This window comes from Pteropus vampyrus, unplaced genomic scaffold (assembly GCF_000151845.1).
Source record: "Pteropus vampyrus isolate Shadow unplaced genomic scaffold, Pvam_2.0 Scaffold267, whole genome shotgun sequence".
Classification (NCBI taxonomy): Eukaryota; Metazoa; Chordata; class Mammalia; order Chiroptera; family Pteropodidae; genus Pteropus; species Pteropus vampyrus.
The window spans coordinates 228,898-252,793 of NW_011889048.1; the positions used below are offsets into that span (position 1 = coordinate 228,898).

The 23,896-nt window shown below is 61.1% G+C and overlaps 2 protein-coding genes across 7 annotated transcripts in view; both read left to right on the forward strand.

Moving 5' to 3' along the window:
* The window catches only part of DAZAP1 (DAZ associated protein 1), a 21,746-nt gene extending 1,599 nt beyond the window's left edge, over nucleotides 1-20,147 (forward strand). Inside the window, exons 1-13 of one of the 6 annotated variants that reach the window (XM_011375185.2) lie at nucleotides 3,289-3,707; nucleotides 5,578-5,618; nucleotides 6,212-6,378; nucleotides 6,666-6,731; nucleotides 8,328-8,438; nucleotides 9,581-9,629; nucleotides 12,581-12,663; nucleotides 15,057-15,210; nucleotides 16,123-16,152; nucleotides 16,233-16,373; nucleotides 17,193-17,369; nucleotides 18,248-18,337; nucleotides 19,221-19,358. In XM_011375185.2, the coding sequence (XP_011373487.1) occupies nucleotides 3,436-3,707; nucleotides 5,578-5,618; nucleotides 6,212-6,378; nucleotides 6,666-6,731; nucleotides 8,328-8,438; nucleotides 9,581-9,629; nucleotides 12,581-12,663; nucleotides 15,057-15,210; nucleotides 16,123-16,152; nucleotides 16,233-16,373; nucleotides 17,193-17,369; nucleotides 18,248-18,327 (1,371 nt within the window). In that variant the 5' untranslated portion in view covers nucleotides 3,289-3,435 and the 3' untranslated portion in view covers nucleotides 18,328-18,337; nucleotides 19,221-19,358. Of the gene's footprint in view, nucleotides 1-838; nucleotides 3,708-5,577; nucleotides 5,619-6,211; nucleotides 6,379-6,665; nucleotides 6,732-8,327; nucleotides 8,439-9,580; nucleotides 9,630-12,580; nucleotides 12,664-15,056; nucleotides 15,211-16,122; nucleotides 16,153-16,232; nucleotides 16,374-17,192; nucleotides 17,370-18,247; nucleotides 18,338-19,220 lie in introns of those variants that run through there. The other 5 variants (XM_011375183.2, XM_011375184.2, XM_011375186.2 and 2 more) reach the window with 5 other exon arrangements.
* A 453-nt stretch (nucleotides 20,148-20,600) lies between these two features.
* Nucleotides 20,601-23,890, forward strand: LOC105302229. The gene is made up of 3 exons (XM_023520469.1): nucleotides 20,601-20,630; nucleotides 22,535-22,850; nucleotides 23,139-23,890. The coding sequence occupies exons 1-3, from the start codon at nucleotides 20,601-20,603 to the stop codon at nucleotides 23,465-23,467; spliced, it is 675 nt and encodes a 224-aa protein (XP_023376237.1). The 3' UTR covers nucleotides 23,468-23,890.
* Nucleotides 23,891-23,896: the final 6 nt, after the last annotated feature.

Below are 23,896 nucleotides of genomic sequence, written 5' to 3' on the forward strand. Positions count from 1 at the left end.
GGGTGTCTTTAAAATAAAGAAAAAGGGCAACTGGGCCGCGCGGGCGGAAAGCCTGGCTTCCGAGGTCTTTCTCCTTGGCGGGGCTGGGAGAGGAGGTTTGTTATAGCCGAGTTTCCCCTTTAATTATAGCCTCGCCCGATGGAGAAGGAGCGAGATCTGAGAAGCGATCCCGAAGGAGCTAGAAAAGGCAGCTCTGCCCTGGCGGAGGGCTTTGCTCTAGATTTCCTTGCGGAGAAGGCTCTTCCAGCGCCAGCGTGGTTTCACAGTGAAAGTCGCTGAAGAAAATGGCAAAACAGTCCCGGCTGCGTTTCCGTGGCCTTGAGTCCATTTCCCGGTGCCCTTAGCTTTGAGCAGAGGTGGTGTTTAGCAAGTAATTGATTTGGCGACTCATTGTTTGCTTGTGGGAGGCTGGCCTCCCTGGGTCCCCATCTGGCTCCAGTCACAGTTACACGTGTGGATGTAAAATGCAGTTTGCGGGCTCCCCTCCCCAAAACCCCACGCCATTTAGAGGACCAGGAGGAAAGCGGGTAGCTCCCAGTGGATTTGTTTCGTGACCCGTGGCCAGGCACTAGAAGACCACGTTCTGTGATCGGTCAGTGAAAAGTTGCAGCACCTCTGACTGGGAAGGGAGCGGGTGGGGGGCAGCGTCTGGCGGAGGTCGCGGGCTTCCTGCACCGCACGCACGTCTTTGTAGAGCGCGGCCTGCTGCGGCCGGGAGGCAGAGTCTTCGGGCCTGAGCTGCCTTCTCTTCTCTGCGAGAGAGCAGAGACGAAGGCTGGACGGAAGGGAGATCCCGCGAGGCCTGCCCCTCAGGTATGCCCAGGAGGAGATGGCCAGAGGGGGTGCCTGGCATTTCAGCTTGTGCCTACTTTTGGATCCCAGCCAGGATCCGAGCTGGGGTCTGGAGGGTCCAGACCTGCGGGCAGTGTGGGGAGGCTGCAGAGTGATCAGCAGGACCAGGAGCGGGACTGGGGCCCCTGCCTGGCTGTGGTCCCCTCCCACCCTGGCCTGAGTTTTGAAGTTGTGGATCACAGGTGTCACCGAAGCCTTTTATGGCTTTTTCAAGTAAAAATCTGTTGCCAGAAAGCGTTGGCAGGTTTCTGTCTCACGTGGGAACTTTTTGTGCGTTGAATTGGCCCTGGAGTCCGGTCCACTTTGACCTCCTTGCCTGGGCAGCCTGGGCGGGCTCCCTGACAGCCCAGCCTGCAGTTTTCTGTGGGGATACAGTTGCAACTCCGGAGAGTTACCACGTGGGAGGCGTGTTGCGCTCAGATCCCGGAGATGGCAGACGCTATCAGGGAGTGGCACGTGCCCTCACCTCCAACCTCCTCTCCTTTGGTCTCGGTCACCCTTCCCAAGTGGCCGGGGTGGGGGAGCGCTTGACAGGTGGGAGGGGCCTGTCTCCTTTGCCTGCCCCGGTCTGTCTTCTGGGTTCGAGTCTTTGAAGGAAGAGCTTCCTGGGCCTTGACCGCACCTGGGCGGGCTTGGAAACGAGTGTGCGGGCTGATGGGAGAATGGGAGCGGGAGGGGGCCACCGGCTGCAGCTGGGCACAGTCAGCTAGAGTGGAGTGAGGACAGAGGGACTGCAGGAGCAGTGGGTGTCCCGTGTGGTCACGTGTGGCCATTTGTAGCTGCCATACAGACGAGCTGATGTCCCGCCTTCTGAGGCAGGCCCAGCAGCGACAGGCACGCACCTCACTGGGGTGTCTGCTGAGCAGACGGGGCCGACTTCTTCCTTTGCCATGACCTTGGGAAATCAACTGGGAGAAAGGTCCCTTGATTGACATTGTGTGCCGGGGTCTGTGGGGGGTGCCCCCGCGGGCGCATACCGTCTTGGTGCTTTGTTCCACCGCCTCTGGGGCAGACGCCCAGTGTCACAGACCTGGAGAGAAGCGAGGAAGAGTTCGTCTGCCCCTTGTAGTTTCATTTGCATCCCGGGGACTGGCGAGATGGGGACACCTGCACTTCATCGGAGGAGAGTCCCAGGGAGAGGAAGGACTTGGAGGCGGGCCGTGAGCAGCGTTTGGGCTGCTCTGAGGAAAGACGCAGGTGCTCACAGGTGCTCAGCCAGAGGGCTGCGGCTGGATGACCTCAGGGGCCTGCAGTCCCGGTGCCGGCCGCGTGACGCCCAATGGGGCGGAGGCCCCTGCAGCACGTGGAGCAGGCCTGAGGCGGAGCGCTCAGGGCCTGCCTGGTCTTTCTGGAAGGGGTTGTTGGAGAGGCTCTGGAGGACACCCCGAGCTGAGCTCCGGCTGGGCCTGAGCAGGAGGATGGGGACTCGTCAGTGCCTGTTTGCGCTGAGCCCCAACGCAATGGGAGGTGGGAGGGGTCGTCGTCGTTTGGTTTGCCTCATGGGCCCTGATTTGTTGAAGGCATCGGGCTCCTCTGGCAGAGGCGGGTGGAGGGACCCTCGCAGTCCTCAGCAGAGTAGGTCTTGGGCTTTTCCCGTGTGTCATGCGGCCCCACAGTCGTCTGGGAGGGGGAGATCTTCCCCAGGTGGCAGGAGGAAAGCCTGGGGTGAGGACTGTGGCCTCCATGCTCCTCCCACGGCCACCTCCCTCCCTGCGGGAAACGAGGACAGCGTTGGGAGACCAGGTCCCAGCGCATCCCCACTGCGGACCAGCAAAGCAAGGTGCACACATGGGCTCTGGGCTGGGTGTGCCTGCAGAAGAAAGGGCCATTTGCTCAGCACCCGCGGCTGGCCCAGCCCTCTGCCTCTGCCCTGCTGCTGCCCTCGGGTGGCCTCCGCTGAAACCCGACGTCGTGGCGAGGACGCCACGCAGTTGCCCTGCCCCACGCAGCGGAGCGGGCGGTCACCTGGGAGCGGGTTTTGGTTTCAGCAGACAGGAGGGGGAACCGTTAACTGGAGCCTGGTGCCCGGTCGCTTCTGCAGAGCCCACTCCAGGAGAAAGGCCCTGGGGGCCAGCGTGCTGATCATAGACAACCTCTCTCAGGTCCCCCAGCTGCTGGCACTGCCTGTTTTCCACTTAGGAACCTGACCGTGGGTCACCTGGGAGGGCCCGCCAGAGCCAGGAGGTCCCTGTGTGTGTTTGTGGGGTGCATGGTCTATGGGGCCCTGCCGTCCAGCTTCAGCTGGCTCATGGCACCCTTCCCTTCTGAGCAGGGGAGGGCTCGCGGGGGCCGGCGTACTTGGCTGGGCCCTTCCTCTGCCCAGACCTGTGCGTCCACGCCTGGCAGCAAGGAGCCCGTCTGGTCGGCGTGGGGGAGCATTAAGTCTCTGGGGCGCCGGGGCACCCATGTCTCACCCTGGCGAGGTTGGCACAGGGCCCTTCTGGTTTTATTGCTTATAAAACCTGAGGCCCAAGAGGTTGGGGCTTTGAGAGGCACCGGCCACCACGAATCAGTGTGGCCTCTTGGGACTTTCTGGAACCTTCTGTGTGCAGACCAGGAGCATGTGCCCTCCAAGCAGGAGGGATGGAAGTGGCACTCGCGGGCCGCAGCAGGGTCTCGCTCCGCGCTGACCGGTGGCCACTTCAGAGGCACGTCTCCCGTGCGTCTCAGGTGTCCTGTGTGGCGAGACTGTTGTCCTGGAACAAACATAGTCATGGAATGTCCTCAGTGATGACAACGTCATCACTTACCGTCTTCCAGAACCCCAGACTTGGGGCAGTTACGGAACAGTGTCGGAGGTCCCCGTGCTTGTTACCCGGCCGGACTCAGCAGCCACTAACATCTTGCCCGGCGAAGTGCGTGTCTTTCTCGAAGCACTGGCAAGGAGCCGGTGCCCACTGCCCCTGCGTGGGCGTGGGCATGTCCCACTCTCTAAGATGCGCTCTCGCGTGCGAACACGGCACGGTGCGAATCGATGCCTCGTTTGCTCTGTCACGTGTGCGGGTGGTGGCATTTCTAGTCTTTTCCCCTGAGGGCCTCATTTTGAAATTAAAATGAAAGCCGGAACCGGGACTGGCCAGTGGGGGCAGTGGGGGCGGTTGGGGTGCTCGCAGGGGCGCCAGATTCTTACCTTGCCATTCGGCCGCACGCAGTGCTCAGTTGAGGCTGCGCTTCTCTAAGCGGGCTGAGTTTGGTTTGGGTTTGGTTTTGAGAACGCTCGAGTCTCTTTTCTACACGGAGTTGCTTTTTTACAGCAAAGCTTTGTCATTCTCGTGCGGAAGGGCTGGGCCAATGGGCAGCTCCTCCGCAGTGCCAGCCAGCCTCGGCCCTTGTCACCAGAGGCCCTGAGTCACAGCTTGCTCTGGGCCTCGCCTGACCGCCCTTGGGGGATGGAGCTCAGCTGGCGGCCCAAGCCTCGATTGCTGGGAGGGAGGAAGCCTGCGGGGGAGCCTCGGTCGGCATGTCCCCTGCAGCCCATGCTCACAGAGCTCCCGTCGGAGGTGCGGGAAGCACAACGATGGCCAGATGCATCCTGGGTCCCCTTCCAGCCTCTCAGCCAGGGCGGGTGGCAGCCCGTTGGTTGGCATTTTGAGGATGGCAGTGAGTACCTGTCTGGTGGCAGGAAGTGTCCCTCACGCACTGAATCTGGATTGCCCCTGCTTAGAGGACAGGCAGGTCGCACTGAGCCCCTGACAAGCATGCTGTCGCAGGCATTTTGCCAGCGGCCAGCACGCTGAGGCTGCAGTCCCCGGCTGGAGCAGAGGTGATGTGTGCGCCTGCTGCCTTGCGGGGAATCTGCCCTCAGCCGGAGGGTGGGATGCCCTGTCTGGCCGTTCTCTTGGATTCTCAGGAAGCAGCAGTGCGCTCAGCCTTGAGAGTCCCTGCGTCTCAGCCCCTGGACCCAGCTCCCGGGGTGACAGTGTTCGTGTCCCTTTTTACTGTATAGGGCAGACAGGTCAGAGAGCTGCTGCCACCGAAGCCCGCCTCCTGCGTCCTCTGTTAGGCCTGCCTCCAGTCCCTCGGGGGCTGGGATGACGGGTGGGGTGCTGGGGGTGACGCAGGAACGCCCAGCCTAAGGCGGAGTGAGAGGTGGGGAAGGCAGGCACTGCCCACCTGGCCCCACCGGCGGAGGGCCCCGTGGTCCTGGGCCTGCCCGAGGGCTGTGCAGACGGCAGGCAGGCAGGCTGCAGGGGTGGAGTTCCTCCCGAAAGTTCTAGTGTGTATGCCCGAAAGGCCAGCCCAGGCCGCCTGAGAGTGGGGGTGTGGGCTGGGGCCCCGGCGTTGCGTCCGGAGCTCCAGGGGCCTTCGCAGTGACTGGGTCCTAGCTCGTGACCACGTGGCAGCTGAGGTTTTGCCCTGCAGTCTCTGCCCCTGCGGTCATTCTGCTTTGTCACATGTGACCTCAGACCTTGACTGTAGGCGGGACCCACTCTGCAGGCACAGGCCGTGGCCTGTTTCGCGGGGCGCGCCCTCCTGTTGTGATGGTGGTCTGCGTGCACGTGCCCTTCGCCAGAGTTACAGCACTCGCCCCCGCCACGTTGGCAAGTCTTGGAGTCATTTTTCTTGTCTGCAACCGGCGAGGCCTGGCGATGGCTGTGACACTCGCCAGCATGTCTGCATGAACCCCTTCCGTGGCATGGATTACCGCCTTGGGGTGGCTCCGATGGACCTCATCTTTAAGATGGGAACCACCTTGACCCTAAATGTTTTCTCGTTGAATTGCAGGAAGCTCTTCGTGGGCGGTCTTGACTGGAGCACCACCCAAGGTAGGTGTCGCAGCCGCGTGCCAGGGGCTGCAGGTGGCCCCAACCTTGGCCTTCAAGTTATGTGAATTTGTTTTTTGCTACTACCTCAGGTTTCTTTGATTTTCGATTGATTTATTGTCTTGATTTTTGGGGAGGGGGACATTTGATTGGGTGTTGGCTAGGGGCAGAGGGGACTCAACATTGGCATTGAAGCGGTTAATTTTGTCCTGATGTTTCACAGCCGTTAGGGAAGAAGTTATAAGGTAGGTCCCTAGCTCAAGGCCGAGGTAGGTCACCGAGGCAGGACCGCTGACATGCAGAGCGTGGAGGTGGGGCGTGGCGGGGCGGCAGGAGGAAGCTGGTCGGCCAGACAGCCTAGGGTGCTGTGGCCCGCGTTCCCTCGCGCTCCCCTGTCCTGGGCGCCTTTGCCACAGCCTCGCTAGTCTGCAGGCAGACATCGTGTGTCCTTCCCTGTGTGTCTCCTGTCCCCTGCCAGTCAGTTTGCACATTCAGGGTAGGCTGCTGAGCCGGGAGACCGGCGTGCGCGTGCGTGCACGCCCTCTGCGACTCTGTTCACACTCTGGTGTGTGTGCTTTGCCCCCGTCTCTGAGCAGAGACTCTCCGCAGCTACTTCTCCCAGTATGGAGAGGTCGTGGACTGCGTGATCATGAAAGATAAGACCACCAACCAGTCTCGAGGCTTCGGCTTTGTCAAGTTTAAAGACCCCAACTGTGTGGGCACGGTGCTGGCCAGCAGACCGCACACACTGGATGGCCGAAACGTAAGTGCCCCCTCCAGCCGTGCTCCCCTGCTGTCCTCACTGGCCCTGGGAAGCTGCCGCCTCGGGTCTCGGTGGTGGTCCTGGTAAAGAATGTTTCCCCGGCCTCAATGCACTCGAAAGGATTAAGGCTCTGAGCTTAGACGGCCTGCGAGGGTGAACTGATGGGGGCGTGGGGGGGGGTGGCGCGTGCCGTGCTCCTGCTCTGGGCCACCGCCTGCGGTCGCTGACCCTTGTTCCAGAGGAAATAGCCTTACAGTCACAACTGGCTCGTTTGAAACTTCCTGCAGATCGACCCAAAGCCATGCACACCTCGGGGGATGCAGCCGGAGCGGACGCGGCCGAAGGAAGGCTGGGTAAGGGGCTGGGCGGGGCAGCCTTTCGCGTCCCGCAGCCGCTTCAGAGGACGCGTGAGCCTTTAGTCTGCTGCTGCTCTCACGGCCAGTGAGGGCGACAGGGGCCCTTCTCCTTTGACACTTGAGCAGCCGAGGATCGTTCAGGTTTTTCCAGTGCTGTGAGTTTATTATCTTGTAGCCAGGGAGACGGTTCTTATTAGTCTACCTTAAAAACAATGGCAGCTCCCACGCAAGGCCGAAGCAGCTTCCCACTGCCCGCCCCGCTCCACCAGGTGGCTGGGCTGCCCTGTGCAGGCACACAGGTGACAGCTGAGTCCAAGGGCCTGGTTGTTCAGACAACATATTGGGCTGGTATGGGGACTCCCTGGGAGCCACGTGTGGCCCCTGGTACTGGGCCCCTGGGAGCAGATCTGTCTTCTGTCGCCCAGCACCCACACGTCCCCCTCCTCCCACTGACTCTCAGAGAAGACCATCCCCCAGGACACCCCTGTCCTCGCAGAGTCCTACTGGATCGAGCGAGGCTGGAGCTGCTCCAACACCAGGCCCAGGCCCCGGCAGCCTCGACTAGTCAGCAGGGCTGGGGCCTGTGAACCTGCATTTCTAGCAGGACCCCCAGCTGCTGCTGGGGGCCAGGGCCTTGGACGCTTGGAACCGCCTCTGTTGCTGCTTCGTTCCGTTGGGAAAGGTTTTGTGTCATGAACGATGGGACGGCTGGTGTGGCGGATGGCTGGGTGCCACCCGGCCGCTGCCACCATAACGGCCAGCTGCGCCCGAGCTCCGCTCTCAGCTTCTGGAGCTTCTCCGAGTCCCACTGCCCATGGACCCCGCCCCCTGTGCCCCCTGCTAAGACGGCTGTGTGACGCCCAGTGTCACCCGTGTCCACACAGCCGTGCACGCGTCCTCGCGTCGTCTCGCAGGCGGCCTTCACGGTCTTTCAGGCTGGACTCCAGCAGGGTTCTGGTTCCGTTCCGTTCGATATTAACGTCCTGTTCTTGCACCAGCTTTAGTGAGACAGGCCTGTGCATATGCGGGGAGCCCTCACCACCCCTAGAGCGGTTGGGGTGACCAAACCTGTAGCAGGAAAAAGGGGTTCTGGGAGGGGGCGGCAGGGCCGGAGCTGAGGTTCCGGTCCACCCGACGAGGCCAGGCTGAGTGACCAGCTGGGGCAAGCGTTTCCCTCTGAAGTGTGAGGTTGTCCCTCAGACTGAAGGGGTCAGGGAAGGTGGAAGATGAGGCACTCTATGCTGTGGCTCGCCTGTGACTGGGACGTCCCAGTGTCATCGTCAGTCACCAGCTAGAGAAGCAGCCTCAGCTCTGCTTTCGTCATGGTGGCCCCTCGTCGCGTCCTCCTTACTGTCCTGAAATCCTCAGTGTCACGGCACTGAGCCTTCGGGTCTGGAGCTGCTAGGGTTCTAGTGAGCGCCACCGCGGGCTGGGCCCGGTGTCCTGGTCTCAGGTCTCAGGGAGCCTAGTTTGGGTCCTCTGTGGACTCTGGACTTGCAGAGTGTTTGGCGGCTTCCCTGAGGCAAGGCGCACACCCGGGAGCACCCCAAGGGCTCCCCACCTGGACTAACCATCTTTTTCTTCTTGAAACAGCAGAAAGGACCCAGGAGCGATAACAGTAAATCAAATAAGATATTTGTCGGTGGAATCCCTCACAATTGTGGTGAGACAGAGCTCAGGGAGTACTTCAAGAAGTTCGGAGTGGTGAGTTCCTCCCGGCCAGCGGCCCCGGGCAGCCGCCGCTCTGCTCGGCCGGACGGGGCGGGAGTGGCTGAGCCGCATGTCCACCGGGAGGTTCGGCCTGGCAGCTTTGCTCTTGGCCCGCACCCACCAGACCAGAATGAACCAGAGCCCCACCCTTCCCCTTCGTGGTCAGTTACCACCCAGGACAGTGGTCACGAAATTCAGCAGGCTGGAGTCGGAGAGGCCCTCCGGCTGCTTGTGACCAGCGAGGTATAAGCACTGAGCAGTGTTGGGAAGAAGCCGACCTGCTGTCCCTTGGTCGCAGGAGGGCATGTTCAGGACCAGGGCCACTCGCCCTGGCACCCAAAACAAGGTGCCCACGCTGGCGAGGCAGGCCTGGCCTGGCGGAGGAGTCCCAGAGCGGAGACCGTTCCCAGGTCCTTGTACCAGCAGCAGGGACCCCAGTGTCTGGAGGCCTTGGCCCTGCCCGTGCTCCCTCTGGCGGTTCTTCTGGCCTCTGGGACGCCGGGCGTCACACACGGTGTTTGGCCCTGTCCTGCCCCGTGTTTCCTCTGTGACACAGACCTCCTGAGAGTGCCGGTTTTCTGGAAGAGGATAAAATCCTTTAGAATCTCGTGGGGGTTGCAGTTAATCGAGTTCATACAGGGAATTGGTTCGCGTGGGGCCAGCACGCGTGGGGCCGTCGCGCGGGCACCCCAGGCTCCCGCCACTCACACGCCTCGTCAGCAGTGTGGCCCTGTGCGCGCGTGCTGCAGTGTGTGTGTCAGGTGGCACGTGTGTGTGCAGGGGCCTGGGTTCAGGAGTGCCAGGGCATACAGTGAGGGACACGCTCGGTGAGCAGGGGTGACGGGCCAGGAGGGCCAGGTCAGCAGGACCACGGGGATGCTCTGTGTCATTCCGTCCTGGCATCCGAGAATGAGAGGGAGCCCTGGGGGGCAAAAGGAGCGTTTGGCCTCCTGCTGGCCCTGTGCGTTGCGGACATGGCACCGGACGTGGCACCGGAGGGCCAGCCTTTCGCTTTGGGACTCGCCAGACTAGGCACACGCCAGCAGGCGACTGGCTTGCGAGTTTTGTCGGAGCCGGTGATGCTCGCGGCCGCTGTGGCTGGCATCCAGACTCTCAAACAGCCGTTTCTCTGGCAGGTCACAGAAGTGGTCATGATCTATGACGCGGAGAAGCAGAGGCCTCGAGGTAAAAGAGATGGAGTTTGTCCTTGACCTTCCCCCTCAGATGGCAAACTATCTCACAATTAGGTGGTGGTTGTATCGAGCATTGCCTCAGGAAAGGGTGATTTGGAGACAAATGATTAAAACGTAGGCTCTTCCTGTGCGGCCCCCAGCTTGTCTGTGCTTCCCAAGGTCAGACGTTACCGTCTTTTTTTTTGTTTTTTTTTTTCTCCCCGGCTCATTCTTCTGCGGTTTTTACAACTTGACATGAATTTGAACATGGCTTCTGTTTTTCACTGTGCACTGGAAGACCTGTGGTCCTTTTGTCCCGTGACCCTCCCCAGTCACGACTGTGTCCCACCCTCAGCTCACGCCCCGTGGTCCGCAGTCAGGTCAGTCCGCTCGCTCAGCTCAAAGTGGAGTTTCCTTTCCCGTCCCATGCTTTTTTCCTGTTTTTCTTTTTTTTTTCCCCTCTCAGTCAGTGGGGCCGGCGGGAGGAGGGCGAGGCTGCCTCTGCGGTCCCCACCAGGGTCCCCCACGCTGCCCACCCCTGCACGTCTGGAGCTGGGACGGTGGGCGCCCGATTTCTGTGCCTTTTTTTTTTTTCTTTTTCTGTGGCGGCCACCGCGCATCCCCGCCCATCCGTTGTGGTTCATCAGCCGCTTCGGGCCCAGTCCGGACTCGGCAGCCCCTGCCCCGCGGAGGCCCCGAGAGCGGGGCCGGCCGCCCGCCCGCCCGCAGCGTGCGCCCGCCGTGCTGGAGAATAGTTTGCCATTTGAACCTCCACCCTCCTACCCCCGGTTAAGTAACGTCTCCTCACTTCATGTCGGTTAAGCTGTTAAGTCTTAGTCTTAATCTTAACGTAGCCGTACATGCTTAGTGCCATACGTAAGTGTTTCGTAGTAAATACAGTAATGTTAAGTAAGCTGTTTTTCCTTTCTCTCTGTGAATTTTTGTGATTAACGATCTCTCTTTAGATTTCTCTTCTCCAGGTGCTAAATTATATCACACAGGTACAGGCCATCCCGCAGTCAGAGGAGGGAGCGGGCTTCGCTCCAGTGGGGTGTAAACGAAGTTTCAGTGTGTTTCTGTGCCGCTTCCTCAGTGCTGATGTCGCCTCTTGACACAGACGCGTCCCTAGACGCCCCGCCCCGGGCTCCTTAACCACGAGTCACCGCCTCTTGCGCCCTAATGGACTGTGTGAGCCCTGTGGTTTCAGACACTCCTGCACCCCGAGAAAACGTTACCTTGTAACATGCGTTCATCACCCGTGCCGTGTTCCACCGCTGCCTCCGGTCTTGTGAAGCCTCAGGATGTGGGGACCCCAAGGGCAGCTCTTAGATTCCCTGGGCCCCCGCCCCCGCCCCCTGCTCCCTGCCCCCGGCCTCCTGCTGTCTTTGCCCTGGGCCCGGGGCTTGGGGCACAGGCCGCACAGGCCGGTGGGAAGACTGCTTTGGACTTGGCCCTGGGGCCCGCATTCCCGTGTGGCGCACGCCATCCTCCGCTGTCGGGCTGTGCGGGTCTCCGTGAGTCCCCTGGAGTGCTAGGCAAGCAGAGGGGGGGAGCGACATCCAGAGCAGTGGCCGGTCAGCGGCTGTCGCAGGGCGCACGCCTACTTTACCGACAATTTCTCCTCTCGGAGGCCCCGCCCTCGGTTAGTTGAGTCAGGGTCCCTGCCCGTGTACTGCGTGCGTCTGCTGGACAGCGAGCCCCGACTTCGGCCCACCCCGCCCGCCGCTGCCTGTGCTCACCTCGCCCCGTCCTCCCGCGCCCCCTCCTGTCCGGCTTCAGCCCCTCACCCTGCTCTCACGGTTCCATCTCTCTTGCCGCGCCAGGCGTAGCTTCTGTGCCTGCGTGTGCAGGGAACACGGCCGAAGGCTCCCGAATCCCAGCCGCCCCTCCCTGCTAGTCTGTGCCCCGAGTTTCCAAGCTGCCTTTTCCCGTTTCCATCCTTTTTCCGCTGTGGTTTCGCCTACCGCCTTTCCACGGGGTCCGGGTATGGCTGCCCTGCCCGTCCAGCACGGGCGCGCCACGTGCCACCTGCCCCTGTGTCCCTCTCCCCCCGTGCCCTTCCTCTGGCCCATCTGTCGTCCTCCGGGGTCTCCTGGCAGCTGTCTGCCACGCGCGTCCTTTCGTGCTCACAGCAGACGGGCCCCGGGAGCCAGCGCACTGGACTGAGGACCAGACACGCCACGTTAGCCGGGCGGTCGCGCTCACCCAGACCAACCAAACTTCGTTTATACTGCCACTTCCTTGTGTTTGGGAAATGCTAAATTTTTTCTCCTTTAAAAATTCTCTTTTCGATGACATGGTGCCTCTTGCTCTTGCTGCCGACAGCAGAGTTGGCCTGCTGGAACCCGCCGTGGCCTGTATCTTTGTGTATTTTATTACGTAGATACGTACAGATAGGTACTTGTGTACATGCGTATGTGACCTTGGCAGGACTCCTTGGGCTTACCCAACGGCGTTGGATAAGCCTAGCGAGGCACTAACTGCGGTAGAGACGTACGCTAACGCGCTAGGACAGTACATGGCTGCTGTCAGCACTGGCTGTGAGGCGAATTGCGAGCCGAGGGGGAGGACCCTGGGCTTCAGCGGAGCGGCACCCTCAGCGCCCGGGCAGAGCGCTCCACCCGCCCCCGCCCGCCCTGCTCTTCCAGAGAACATTCTGGCACCGGTGCGGCTCCCTGCCTCGTTTATGGCCCTCGCCGTTGTGCCGCCCGGGCTGCCACTCCCTAAGAGATGCCCCGGCTGTTCCAAAGTGTCCCCGCGGAACCCCGGCCCGCGCTGGGCACCGGGTGTCTGGCAGAGCCCTCCCCTCCCGGTCGCTCACCGGGCCGGCCCCGCCGCCGCCGCCGCCCTCACTCGCTTCGCTGAAGCCCCGGGTCGATCCCTCGGCCCGGCCCTAATACTGTCATCATCCTGTTTTGTGTCACAACACCCTGCTACCTTGATTCACTCTTCGTCGTTGGCTAGGTTTTGGATTTATTACTTTCGAGGACGAACAATCAGTGGACCAGGCTGTCAACATGCATTTTCACGACATCATGGGCAAAAAAGTGTGTAGTGGTAGTTTTATTTTACCTTCAGACCAAACCAAGTCTCAGGCAACTTAGGGATTTCACTGGAAACGACGACTCCTTCCCACAAAACAGCCGGGCGGGTGGCCCCTGTGTGGCTGGGCCTGCAGTGCAGGCGGCGGGCAGCGGGCGTTGGGCGGCGGGCCGGGCCGGGCCGGGCGGGCCTCCAGTGAAATCGCGGGTTGCCTCAGGCTTGGTTCCAGTGACCACTCCTTCAGATGTCTGTCCTGCATTCCCGATTGTTCCATCCGACCCATGCTGGGTGGCGAACCTTTGAGGAGAGGTTCCCCGTAAAACTGAAAGAAACGTAAACATCCTGAAGGATTGGTTGTTTTCAATTGGGTCACTTACTGTGAAACCCCGGTACCAACCACATGCTCTCAGTAGTACTTAACTCCATGCAGTCAAGTGACCTCTGGTTGTCCCATCTTCATACTGTGTTGCTGCCACGGAGGTGACTGTGAGAGAGCCGCCCCTAGCTCCTCGTTGTCCCGGACCCTTTGAGCTTTGGAGGAGTCACTGTGGACGAGGAGCTGGCAGGGACTCTGCAGCGTGGGATTTCTCACAGTTCGCAGAGCCTTGGGGGGCCACATTTTTGCAGGATGCCAGTCTGGGTCCTTGTGAAACCTGCCCGGCGCACCCTGGCGGTGCGTGCCGCCCGCACCTCGTCTGGCTCAGCGCGCCCAGCCCTTCTGATTGAGACACGAGGGAGCGTGGCCCCAGGGCTGTCCCCGCGCCCAGCCAGCCACTGCCCTCCTCCCTGCAGGGGCTCAGGTTTGGGCGCAGACTAGATGAATTCCGTTTGAACTTAAGTAAGTGGGGGACACACGTGTCACTCACGTGCAGCGGAGCTTCTGGTTTAAAGGCGGTGTGCGGATTTCGAGCATGCCCGCCCGCGACGAGCCCGAGGTTACAGGGGCCCACGTTCGACAGTTGCCATCCCTGTGATGCTTAAATTTAGAAGCAGCATGGTCTCGCCAAGGGGCAGACGGGTCTGCTCGGTGCCCGGCTCTGCGTCCGCTCTGGGCTGCTCAGAGCGGGCACAGATAGCTTTCCACGCCCGCGGGAGCCTGGCTACTGTCGCCTGACCTTCACTGGTCCCCGCTGGTTCTTCGTTGGGGATTTCTATCTAACAGGCTCAGGTCCCGCTTGTACCTAAAACTGGAGCGGAATGACGACATCACGTGCCCACAGAGAAAGGGTAAAGGAACTTTTTAAATTACAAGGCTTGCTCCGCTCTGTCAGCGGGAACCAGATCCCCTTAAGGAGAATGCGTGAAGCCTCACTGACTTGAGCTTTTTGAAACCGCCCCGTGGTCCTGCTGTCCCGTTGCCTTGGGCTGAGGGAGATTTTTTTTCCCCCCATCTGTGGGGCGTCAGGTAGGTGTGTGGGTGCTTGAGCCTCTGCCCCACTTCCCATTTGTTCTCTGCGAGGAAGGGGTTTTAAAGAGTTTTGGTCCTTGATGTTTAGGTCACCAGACTGAGACCCCAAAGGTGACTCCTGGCAGGTTCGCGGTCTCATTAAAATCTATAAAAAGAGAAAGTCAGGGTTTTTAGCTGCCGAGGTGGCCCTGGCATTGGGGCGCTTTTTTGTGGCCCCGCCCCCGCAGCCCCCTGCCCGTGGCCCGGCTGTGCCTCCTGCCAGGTCCAAAGAGGAAGTCCTGGGCCGCTGACCCAACACAGTATGAAGATTGCTTACTGGTTCAAATGTCCATTTTATTGCATGTTTGTTTACTTTTCGTTAGACGTAATGTAAGATTCTCTTTATCACATCCATTCCCTCTGACGTTATTTTGAGTTGAGATTCTCTAAGCGTTAGCCTGGGGAAGGTAAGTTTTTATCTTCCTTTAGACATTTTAAAGAAACCTAAGTAAACCAACCGTGTTTCTCAGGTATGAGCTGAAGGCGCAGGCAGGGTGGGCGGGCTCTGCAGGGGTTCCCTACACCCCCTCCCTGGGGTCCCTGGGCTCCCCGTGACGAGGACTGCGATTGTCGGAACGGCCCTGGTCTCTGCCCTGGGTTTACGAGGCCGTTGAAGGAGGACGCTGCTGCTTTCGCTCACCCGCGAGCCCCTTGTCACGCAGCCAGTGCTCAAGGGCTCCTGGCCCTCGGTCCCGGCTCTGCAGCGTGTAGGACTTAGCGTTTCACGGCCGCATCTGTTGTACCTGAGAAACATTTTTTAAATAAAGTAATTAAACTACAAAAGAAACTTTTTAAAGGAAAAAACTAGCCTAAATAAGGTTTAGAGTTAAGTAATTTAGTTTTAAGTTGTAATAAGATGCTAAGTGTAGTCGTAAGCTACCTGAGGGTGTGTCTGAGGGGAAGGGGCCCGGGACCCCCGCGGCCCCCTGAACCAGAGCTTGGTTTGTCTAGGTGGAGGTTAAACGGGCCGAGCCCCGGGACAGCAAGAGCCAGGCGCCCGGACAGCCAGGGGCCAGCCAGTGGGGGAGCCGGGTCGTGCCCAGCGCCGCCAACGGCTGGGCAGGCCAGCCCCCGCCCACGTGGCAGCAAGGATACGGCCCACAAGGTAAGGCTGGCCAGTGGCACCCTCCTTCGGAGTTAGCGGGTGGGTGCCAGCTCCCTGGGTCCCGGGGCACCGCCTGGCCCATCTCAAGGGCGGTGAGGCCCTCGGTGTGCTTGGGGGCCGGCAGAGCTGCAGTGAGCGCCGAGACACCGTCACTGTCACCCCTGTCTCCGGCAGTGAGCACATGGCTGATAGCCCACAGGGAGGGTGGGCATATCCTTCCTGTCTGGAAGGGTGGGGTTTGGAGCCCCGCCTCTCCAGCGGGGGCTGGGGGGGTGCGCGCTGTGGGCTGATGCCAGGGGCCAGCAGGTGCTTTGCGGGGTGTGGGGGCAGGCTCAGGGCATCCCCACCAGATTCTACTGGAGAAACCCAGAAGAGCGGCCAGGTGGGCCTGCCGGGTCCCAGGCAGCTGTGCCCCCCGAGCCTGCAGAGCCCCCCGCACGGCCTTGAGGCTTTAGCCTGGTCTCTAGAGCTGTCTTTGTAAAACCTGCATTTTACTGCAGAATAAAACAGCATGGGAAAGCATTTACTGAGCCCAGCAGGTAAAGGACCCGTATTTGGCCTGCAGCCTGAGGTCCCGCGCGTTCACCTGAGTCCTGATCCGTGGGCGTCCCCTCTGTCCCTTCCGACAGTTCCGTTCAAAAGCTGGGGCCATCAGATCTGAGGGCTTTTCTCGGGAGCTTTCCCTGCGGAAGGACAGGGACAGCAAGCCCTGTGCCGATACTTGGTGTTCTTGAGACATTACCGGGTCTGCTCTGGCGGTTCTGGGGCTGGGCCATCCTCTGTGTCCACCTGCGGGACTCCAGGCAGCCCTGCTGGCATGGCGACTGTGCTGTGGGGGCGGGAGGACGGGGCTCGGCCTCCCTCCCTGGTGTGGGGCTGACGCAGCACCAACCTCCTTGTTTTCCGGTTTAGGAATGTGGGTGCCGGCAGGACAGGCAATCGGTAAGGGAACGACGGGGCATCGCAGTGTGGCGGGCGGGTGGGCACGGTGCGCTCGCCCTCACCTGCGTCCTGTGTTCCAGGTGGCTACGGACCGCCCCCCGCGGGAAGAGGAGCCCCACCGCCGCCCCCACCGTTCACGTCCTACATCGTGTCCACCCCTCCCGGGGGCTTCCCCCCTCCACAGGGCTTCCCACAGGGCTACGGCGCCCCCCCGCAGTTCAGTGAGTTCCAGGCCCTAGGAGCTTCTGCCCGGCGCCAGGTGAGGGCGGGGCGGGGTGGGGTATTGTCGGGGTGCTGCCTGTCTCGGCCCCTCTGTCTGGAGCAGGAGGGCGGGCGGCCGTGTCTGCTGGCATCGGGACCCGATGTCAGAGCTGAGGGGCTGAGGCCTTGGTTCACTTCCCTCTGTGCCCTGCTTTGTGGCGGGGGGTCTGGCTGCTGCCCACCCTGTCGGGTGGGGCATTCCCCATCCCCCCTCCCCCCTCCCCTGCGAGACACGGCGGGGTGGGTCTCCCACAGTGAGGATGGCCTCCTCATTTGGCCCAGGATGGCCACATGTCATTCTCACAGCCTATATTCTGCTGTATCCCTGGGTCCGCGTTTGTCACTCTTGGGGCCATAGTGTGGACCAGCCACATTTGCAGGTTCAGTGGCCAGTAGCCTAGGACTCAGCAGTTCAGTTCTGTGGCCTGCCCCAGGGCCACGTGACGTGACCACTGGTGGCCTTACGCAGAAAAGGTGTCCGGCCCTGGCCTGGGTCACCTCGAGTTTGACTTCTGACAAGTTGGGAGGGGGTAGAAGCAGTGTCTGGAGCCCGGGGACCGCGCACGGTCGGCCACGGCCTTTGCTGGGCGGTCGGCCTCTGTCGTAAAGAGCCTGAGTGGCGACTCGCACTGCTTAGACGACGAGCCAGCTTCCCACTGCCCCAGCCGTCCCCACTTGGCCCGTTGGTCCCTTGCTGGCGTCAGTCGTCAACTTGGGTAAGGCCTGTGGCAGCTCCCGGTGGCCGGGCTGTGGGCGAGGGTGCTGTCTGTCGTTTTCAGGTTTTGGCTACGGACCTCCACCTCCACCGCCAGACCAGTTCGCCCCCCCGGGGGTGCCCCCTCCACCTGCCACTCCGGGGGCAGCGCCTCTGGCCTTCCCGCCGCCCCCGTCGCAGGCCGCCCCGGACATGAGCAAGCCACCGACGGCGCAGCCGGACTTCCCCTACAGCCAGTACGGTGAGTGGCCGCGCTGCCCGCCGTCCTCTCGCGGGCGGCTTCCCACCGGCCTTTCTGGCGCTGGGGGGGGTCCGTGCTGTGGGCGGGGGTTTGTTGGCGAGATCACGTGACCTAGTGTCGGGCAGGTGTCAGACAGGGTCTCGGTTGTTTGGGTTTTCGCCAGGACGTCAGTTGTAGGAAGGCGTGGTTTCAGTGGCTGGTGTCCCCCCGGCCTGTAGGTTTGGCACTCTGAGGCCAGGACTGGGCCCCCAGGAGGGTGGCGTGAGGGCTGTGGTCACCGGCGGGGCCTTGGGCACCTCCCACAGGCCCGTCCATTGGGCGCCTCGGTTCTCGAAGCGCAGTGCGGGCAGCATGTCAGCAGGCACGGGTCTGGGGCAGGTACCGGCTTTGGCGTTGGCTTCGTGCTTCACTTGAGGGGCCGGTCGTGGGGTAGGTGCTTTTGAGCCGGGGTCAGCAAGGCGGTGGCCAGATGGGGGAGCTCGCGAGAGGACAGAGCACGGCCAGGGGCTCCCCGCGCTGGGGTCCCTCCGCTGCTGGCTGTGAGGGGCCCGGGTCCCTAGGGCTCCCGTGAGAGCTTCGCCTGCGTTTCCTGCTTCACGGCTCGGACAGCTCTGCCCGAGACAGCTTTGTCCGCACGGCGAGCCGCTCTGCCCTCGAATGTGGTCCCCGCTGGCTGATCACGTGCCCCGGCTCCCCGCGTCGCACTCCCGCTGCCCTGGGGCCTCGCAGGGCTGTGCTCGCCGAGCAGGCGGGTTCTCCGCTGCGCCTGAAGCGGGCGTGTTGGTGGCAGGCACGTGTGTGGGCCTGAGCGTGTTCCCTGTCTGTCCTGCTCTGCCAGGGCCGCCCTGGGGTAGTCACCCTGTCTCGTCTCTCGCCAGGCCTGGGTTCCTATTCTCAAGACCCGGCGGGCTTCGGGCCCATACTTTGTTTACACTCTTATGGTCAGGCTGAGCAGTGATGTGGCCTAGGTAGGTTGGCGCCTCCTCACCCACACCCACGGCCCCCACCCGCCGGCACCCACACAGTGGATGTGGCCTCCTCTGCCGTCCAGGGTGGGGGGACCCGCAGTGCCTTCTGGGACGGGCCCAGGAGCTCTGCCTGCTCAGGCCGGCTCCCGATTGGGAATCCAGGCCTTGCTCCAAAGCGTGCGGTCTGGGTGGACAGGGCGTGAGGACGGCCCTGTCCCCTTCGCAGAAGCACTTCTGCGCCCTTGGGGGTCAGCGGCAGGGTCAGGGGCCGTTCAGAGGAGGGAACCGCCCGCCCCAGCAGACTCTTCAGGTGTGGCTGACTCGGGTCCTTGAGGCCTCGCGCTTCATAGGCAGTTGCCACTGGTCCCCAGGCCATTCGGATAGTTTCATGGAAGCCACCAGCGTGGGTCGCCTCTGCAGGGAGGACTGTCTGGCATCTGGGGGGCGTCCTGGAGGGAGGCCAGGGCCAACCAGATGTCTCCTTCAGCCCTGAGAGCTGTGCCTGAGGTCGCCCTGCATTGCACCCAAGGGCAGATTTGCCAGGAGTCCACAGGCCACCGGCCAGGCTGGGCGATGTGTGTTCCCAAGTACAGAGGCCTCTCCTGCCAGCAGCTCTGCTGCTAGGGTCCCCGCTGAGTATGTGGGGACGGGCGGGGAACAGCTGGGAGCAGAGAGGACAGAGCGAGGGTCTGTGAGATCTTGAAGGACGTCCCTTTCCTCTCGGTGCGGAGACAGGGTCCTGCCGGGGTTTCGGGGTGGGTTTCCGGGGCACAGATGCTTTTGGAGGTCTGGTGGCACCAGGCGTGCATGGGACCCCAGGTCCTGTCGGCAGTGGCTGGCACGGTCACTCCCCGTCCGCTCACCACGCTCCCCCACCCCACAGGTTATGGACAGGACTTGGCTGGCTTTGGCCAGGGCTTCTCAGACCCCAGCCAGCAGCCCCCCTCCTATGGGGGCCCCTCAGTGCCTGGCTCGGGGGGGCCCCCTGCCGGCGGAAGTGGCTTTGGACGCGGGCAGAACCACAACGTGCAAGGGTTCCACCCCTACCGACGCTAGCCGGCCAGAGCCACGCGAGCGGACGGCGGGACAGCGAGACCCCGGATTCGAAACTTGTGAACTCGTGACAATCACAAACTTGGCAGAAAAAAATCGAGATTCAACCTTGGGGGGAGGGGCGGGCACAAGGCTTTTGGAGGCGGCTGTGGGTGTCTGGACTGAAGTTTTTAAATATATTTCTTTCTCTAACCCATCAGCACAATAAAAAAAAAAGTCACTGGTTCAACAACAGGGTTAAAAAAATATGTCTTCAGCTTTAATTCAAAACTTCAGGTTTCTTTTTCTTCCTTTTTTTTTGAAATTATTTTCCTGAGCCTTTTGTTTTACCGTATATTGTAAACTTTTATGTTAAAGAAAAAATATACATTTACAAATTGTGAGATTTTTAAGAGAAATTTTCTACGATGTATACTGGCTTATTTTTTAATTTAAAACAGGGTTTCCGTCGGCACTGGTGGGAGTGAGGGGCCTTGTGGTCCCCGCACTCCCGGCTCTGAGGGTTGGGACTCGTCGGTCCAGAAACTCTGGAGCTCAAAGCAGCAGTCTACTGAGTGTGTTCGTTTTTGTTTATTCCTTGCTTTTGTCGACTGACCTGCCCGGCGGTGTCGCAGGTGTGCCGTGGGGGCCGCACCCCCGCGTGCGGCTGGCGTCCTGGTGAGGGGGCCGTGTCAGCCGACCGCGCGCGCGTCGCTTCAGGGCGTCCCCGCTGACCAGTCGGACGCTGGTTTGAATAAAGAAGTGCGTTTGGATTAGAGCCCAGTCGTGTCATTTGTCCCCTCCCCGGGGGCCCCGGCGTTGTGGCACGCGTGGGTTGTAGGGCGGTGCGGGTGGGGCTCTGGGGTTCATGGCCACTCACTGGGCGCCCGAGGAAGAGGCGGCTGGACAGATCTGGGTGGGGATTGGCCAGGACTCCCCCGTCCCTGCACAAGTGACACCTGGACTGTGGCCTCGGGCAGGCCGTTCACCTTTGCACAAATTGGCATGGGTGGTGTGGGTGGCAGGACACCCAGTCGGGGCCCTGGGATGCAGCACGGGGTCCAAGGCACTTGGTGAGACCCGAGAGGCAGTGCCAGGCAGCGGGGTGGGTGGCTCGCTCCCGGCCTTCAGGCCCAAGTCCTCAAGGGTGGACCCTAGAGCTGGGCGAGGGGAGGGGGCTAGGAGTTCTGACGCGGGCCTGGCTGGCAAAGCCCTCCCAGGCACCGACACCATGACCTCGCAACCCCAGATGCTCGCCTCGGTGAGGCCCCTCTTTGCAGCCCTGAGGAGGGAGGGGTCAGCCCGCTCCCGCGCAGGACTGCCTTGGCTGGGGCTTGGCGGGCGAAGGCCCCCCCTGCCCCCGCCGGTTTCTCGGGAGTCCGGCCCCAGGAAACGGCTGCGAATAAAATGGGCGACTCGCACCTAACTGCGTGGGTCTCCTGTGGCTTCTGGGACCGACCGCCACAATCTGGGGCTGAAAACACGTTCTCAGGTTCACAGAAGGAGCGGGAAGGCGCCTGGTCGCACCTTAAACCTCGGCTCCCTTCGTTAGTGAAATTAATTCGCAAAATTAAGGTCCCTGATACAGGGACCTAAATTCATGTGCAAACAATGAATTTCCAGCTGGCCAGGGGCTCTCAGGAGCTTGAGTCACACTCTGAAAGACACAGCCTGTACCCCCAAACAGGGTGTACTCCCTTGGGGACAGGGCGGGACACCTCCTTTGGGTGGAGTTCAGTTGTCTCTTCTCCCAGAATTGTGGAGATGGCTGAGGAGGTTCTCGGCTTCCCTGAACACTTCCATTCTCTCCAGGCCGGCCCAGCTCCTCACAAAGCCACCGCTGCAAGCCATCCCCTACCAACGAGCTGGACCCGAGGCCAGGACGGGACTGGACACTCAATTGGGGGGTGGGGGAGGGCGCTGACCTTTTCTTTTAGCGGCACCCAGCTCGTTCCTACCCCAGGACCTCTGCGACCCGCTGCCTCTTCTGGGAAGGCACCCTCGGCAGGGCTGGGTGGCTCCTTCCTCCAGCCACTCACCTTGTTACTGATGCGCTTGTGTTGTCTGTCATTTCACCTCATCTTCATGTGTCATTTGTGTTCTTCATGCCCCCTGTTAATCCCGTCTCTTGCATTAAATCAGTATTTTCTAGTGTAGTTTTTCAGTCCCTTTAATGATATTTTTCGCTTTATTTTTTGAGTGATTTTCTTAGAAAATCTGAGAGTTTGCTTAACACATCCGTTTGGTTGTTTTTATTGTGGCAAAATACACGTCAGATTGGCCGTTTTTAACCACTGTTAAGTGCACAGCTCAGTGGCCTTAAGCACATTCACGTGTCGTGCAGCTGTCCCCACCGTCCACCTCCAGGACTTTCTCATCGTCCCAAACTGACACTCTGTCCCTGTTACACACTCACTACTCTCCCCCAGTCCCTGGCTCTACTATCTACTCTGTCTCTGAATCTGATTCCTCTGGGGACCTCCGGTGAGTGGGATCACACAGGACGTGTCTTTATGTGTCTGGCTTATGTCACTGAGCATAATGTCCTCAGTTCAATTCACATTGAGCAGGTGTCAGGATATCCATCCTTTTCAAGGCTGAATGATATTCCACTGTGTGGATGGACCTCGTTGTGTTTGTCCATCACCTGTCCATGGACACTGGGGTTGCTCCACCTCTTGGCCATTATGAATCCTGCTGTTGTGGACACGCGTGTGCAAATCTGGCTGTCGCTGCTCTCAGTTTTTGGGGGTTCACTTCCAGAAGTGGGACTGCTGGGTCAGATCATATACTTCTGTACCAGAATCACCTTCAGATGGACACTAACTCAGCCCCAGTGTCTACCGATGGGAATAGGACTCCTATTTAGGTCTAGTTGTTTGTTCCTTTCTTGCTATTACTGTTATACCTACTGCCTCTATTTGTCTATTAAAGCCTGGCTGGTTCTTATCAGGGATGCCTTTTCTGATGATCCATTAGAAGCCCACGGTGTCCCACCCCTCCTGGCTTTAACTCTTGACTCTGATATCTGTGCGACCTTGTCCTTCACTGTCTGCCTCCCAGTCTGGAATACCAGCTCCAGCCATGGAGGACTGGATGGACCCAAACCTTACCTGACGGCACCTACTGCAAGCAGTAGGCGTTCCATAAACACTTGTTAGGTAGGTTCCATTAACGGAGGTTACAGAGCACGAATATGAGGCTCGAAAGGCAGCGACTTTCCAGAAAGGGGCCCCAAACCCCAGGCGGCTCACCCCAACCTGGGGACGGTCCAAGCCCCTCACGAAAGCGCAGTCTCCTTTCTATCGCTTTTGTCTTCGCAGTCTGCGCTCTGCCCTCCGGACGGCAGGGGGCGCGCGTCCTCCGCGGGCAAAGCGGAAGCGCTGGCGCACGCACGGCCGAGGGGCGGGGCACGTCCGCGAGCTCGCGATAACTGCGCAGGCGCAGAGTGGGTGGGCCTTTCCGAAGAACCGACAAGATGGTGAGTGCTTCACTTTGGCGCGTCTGTGTGAACCGATCCGCCGCCATCCGAGCTCTGGCCGTGCCACAGAGGCCGGAGTTAGGCTGCACGGCTGCGGGAGCCTTCACCAGTCCTTCGGGACCACCACACGCGTGGGCGCGGGGCGGGCATGTGGCGGGTCGGGACGCCAGGGGCGGGGAAGGCCCGTACCGGCTCGCATGTCCCAGCCGAGCCCCCGTAGCCCAGATCCGCGCGTGCCGCCTTGGGACGTTCGCGAGCTGCCATGTCCCTGCGGGTTTCCGTACCCAGGGGGTGCCGCCCAATTTTCGACGGGAGCCTGGTTCCCGGTGACCCCGCTGCGATCGCGGCGGTGGGAAGCCGGGCTCGGGCTCCCTCTCACCCCGTCCCGGGCCTGCGTAGGCGGAAGTGGAGCAGAAGAAGAAGCGGACCTTCCGCAAGTTCACCTACCGCGGCGTGGACCTGGACCAGCTGCTGGACATGTCCTAGTAAGGGGGAGCCCGGCGAAGGGTGGCGGCGGGAAGGGGCCCCGGGGGCGCTGGGGGCTGCAGGCTGACCTGCCGTCGCGGCCGTACACCGAGTGTAGACGGATGGCGGGGCTGCGTGCGGGTAAAACGTAATTTGGAGACGCTAAGGTTTGACTTTAACATCATTGGCGAGTGTTCTCTTGACACTTCCCTGTCTGGAAACGTAAATGTGTGCAGCTCGCGAGCCTCACAGTGCCGAGCGGCAGGCCGGGGTTCGGCGTGAGCAGGATTTGCCGGCCTCGAGTCTAAGATTTGGCCGGAGCTTGAAGCTTCTAAGCGGGGCGCTGGTGGTCCGATTTTGTGCTTCTTAAAACTCTGCTCCCCCAGGGGCCAGGCTGGGTGCGGTTGGGCCCCGGATGGGGGGAGCGGCTTGCTGACAGCTGGGGACGGAGTCTCCGGTTGGTGTGCAAGGGCCCAGGCGTGGAGGCCCTGCTTTCCGGGGCACACAGCAGGCTGCGGGTTGGCTGGGAGGTTCCTGAGGCTTTAGCAGGTGGCCGCAGCTCACCCGAGCCTCCTCTCCTC

Coding starts and splice junctions, on each gene's coding strand:
- LOC105302229 (XM_023520469.1), top strand. CDS start 20,601: ATGACCTCGCAACCCCAGATGCTCGCCTCG. Junction 20,631..22,534: donor AACCCCAGATGCTCGCCTCG/GTGAGGCCCCTC, acceptor CTTGTTAGGTAG/GTTCCATTAACGGAGGTTAC. Junction 22,851..23,138: donor TCCGAAGAACCGACAAGATG/GTGAGTGCTTCA, acceptor TTCCGTACCCAG/GGGGTGCCGCCCAATTTTCG.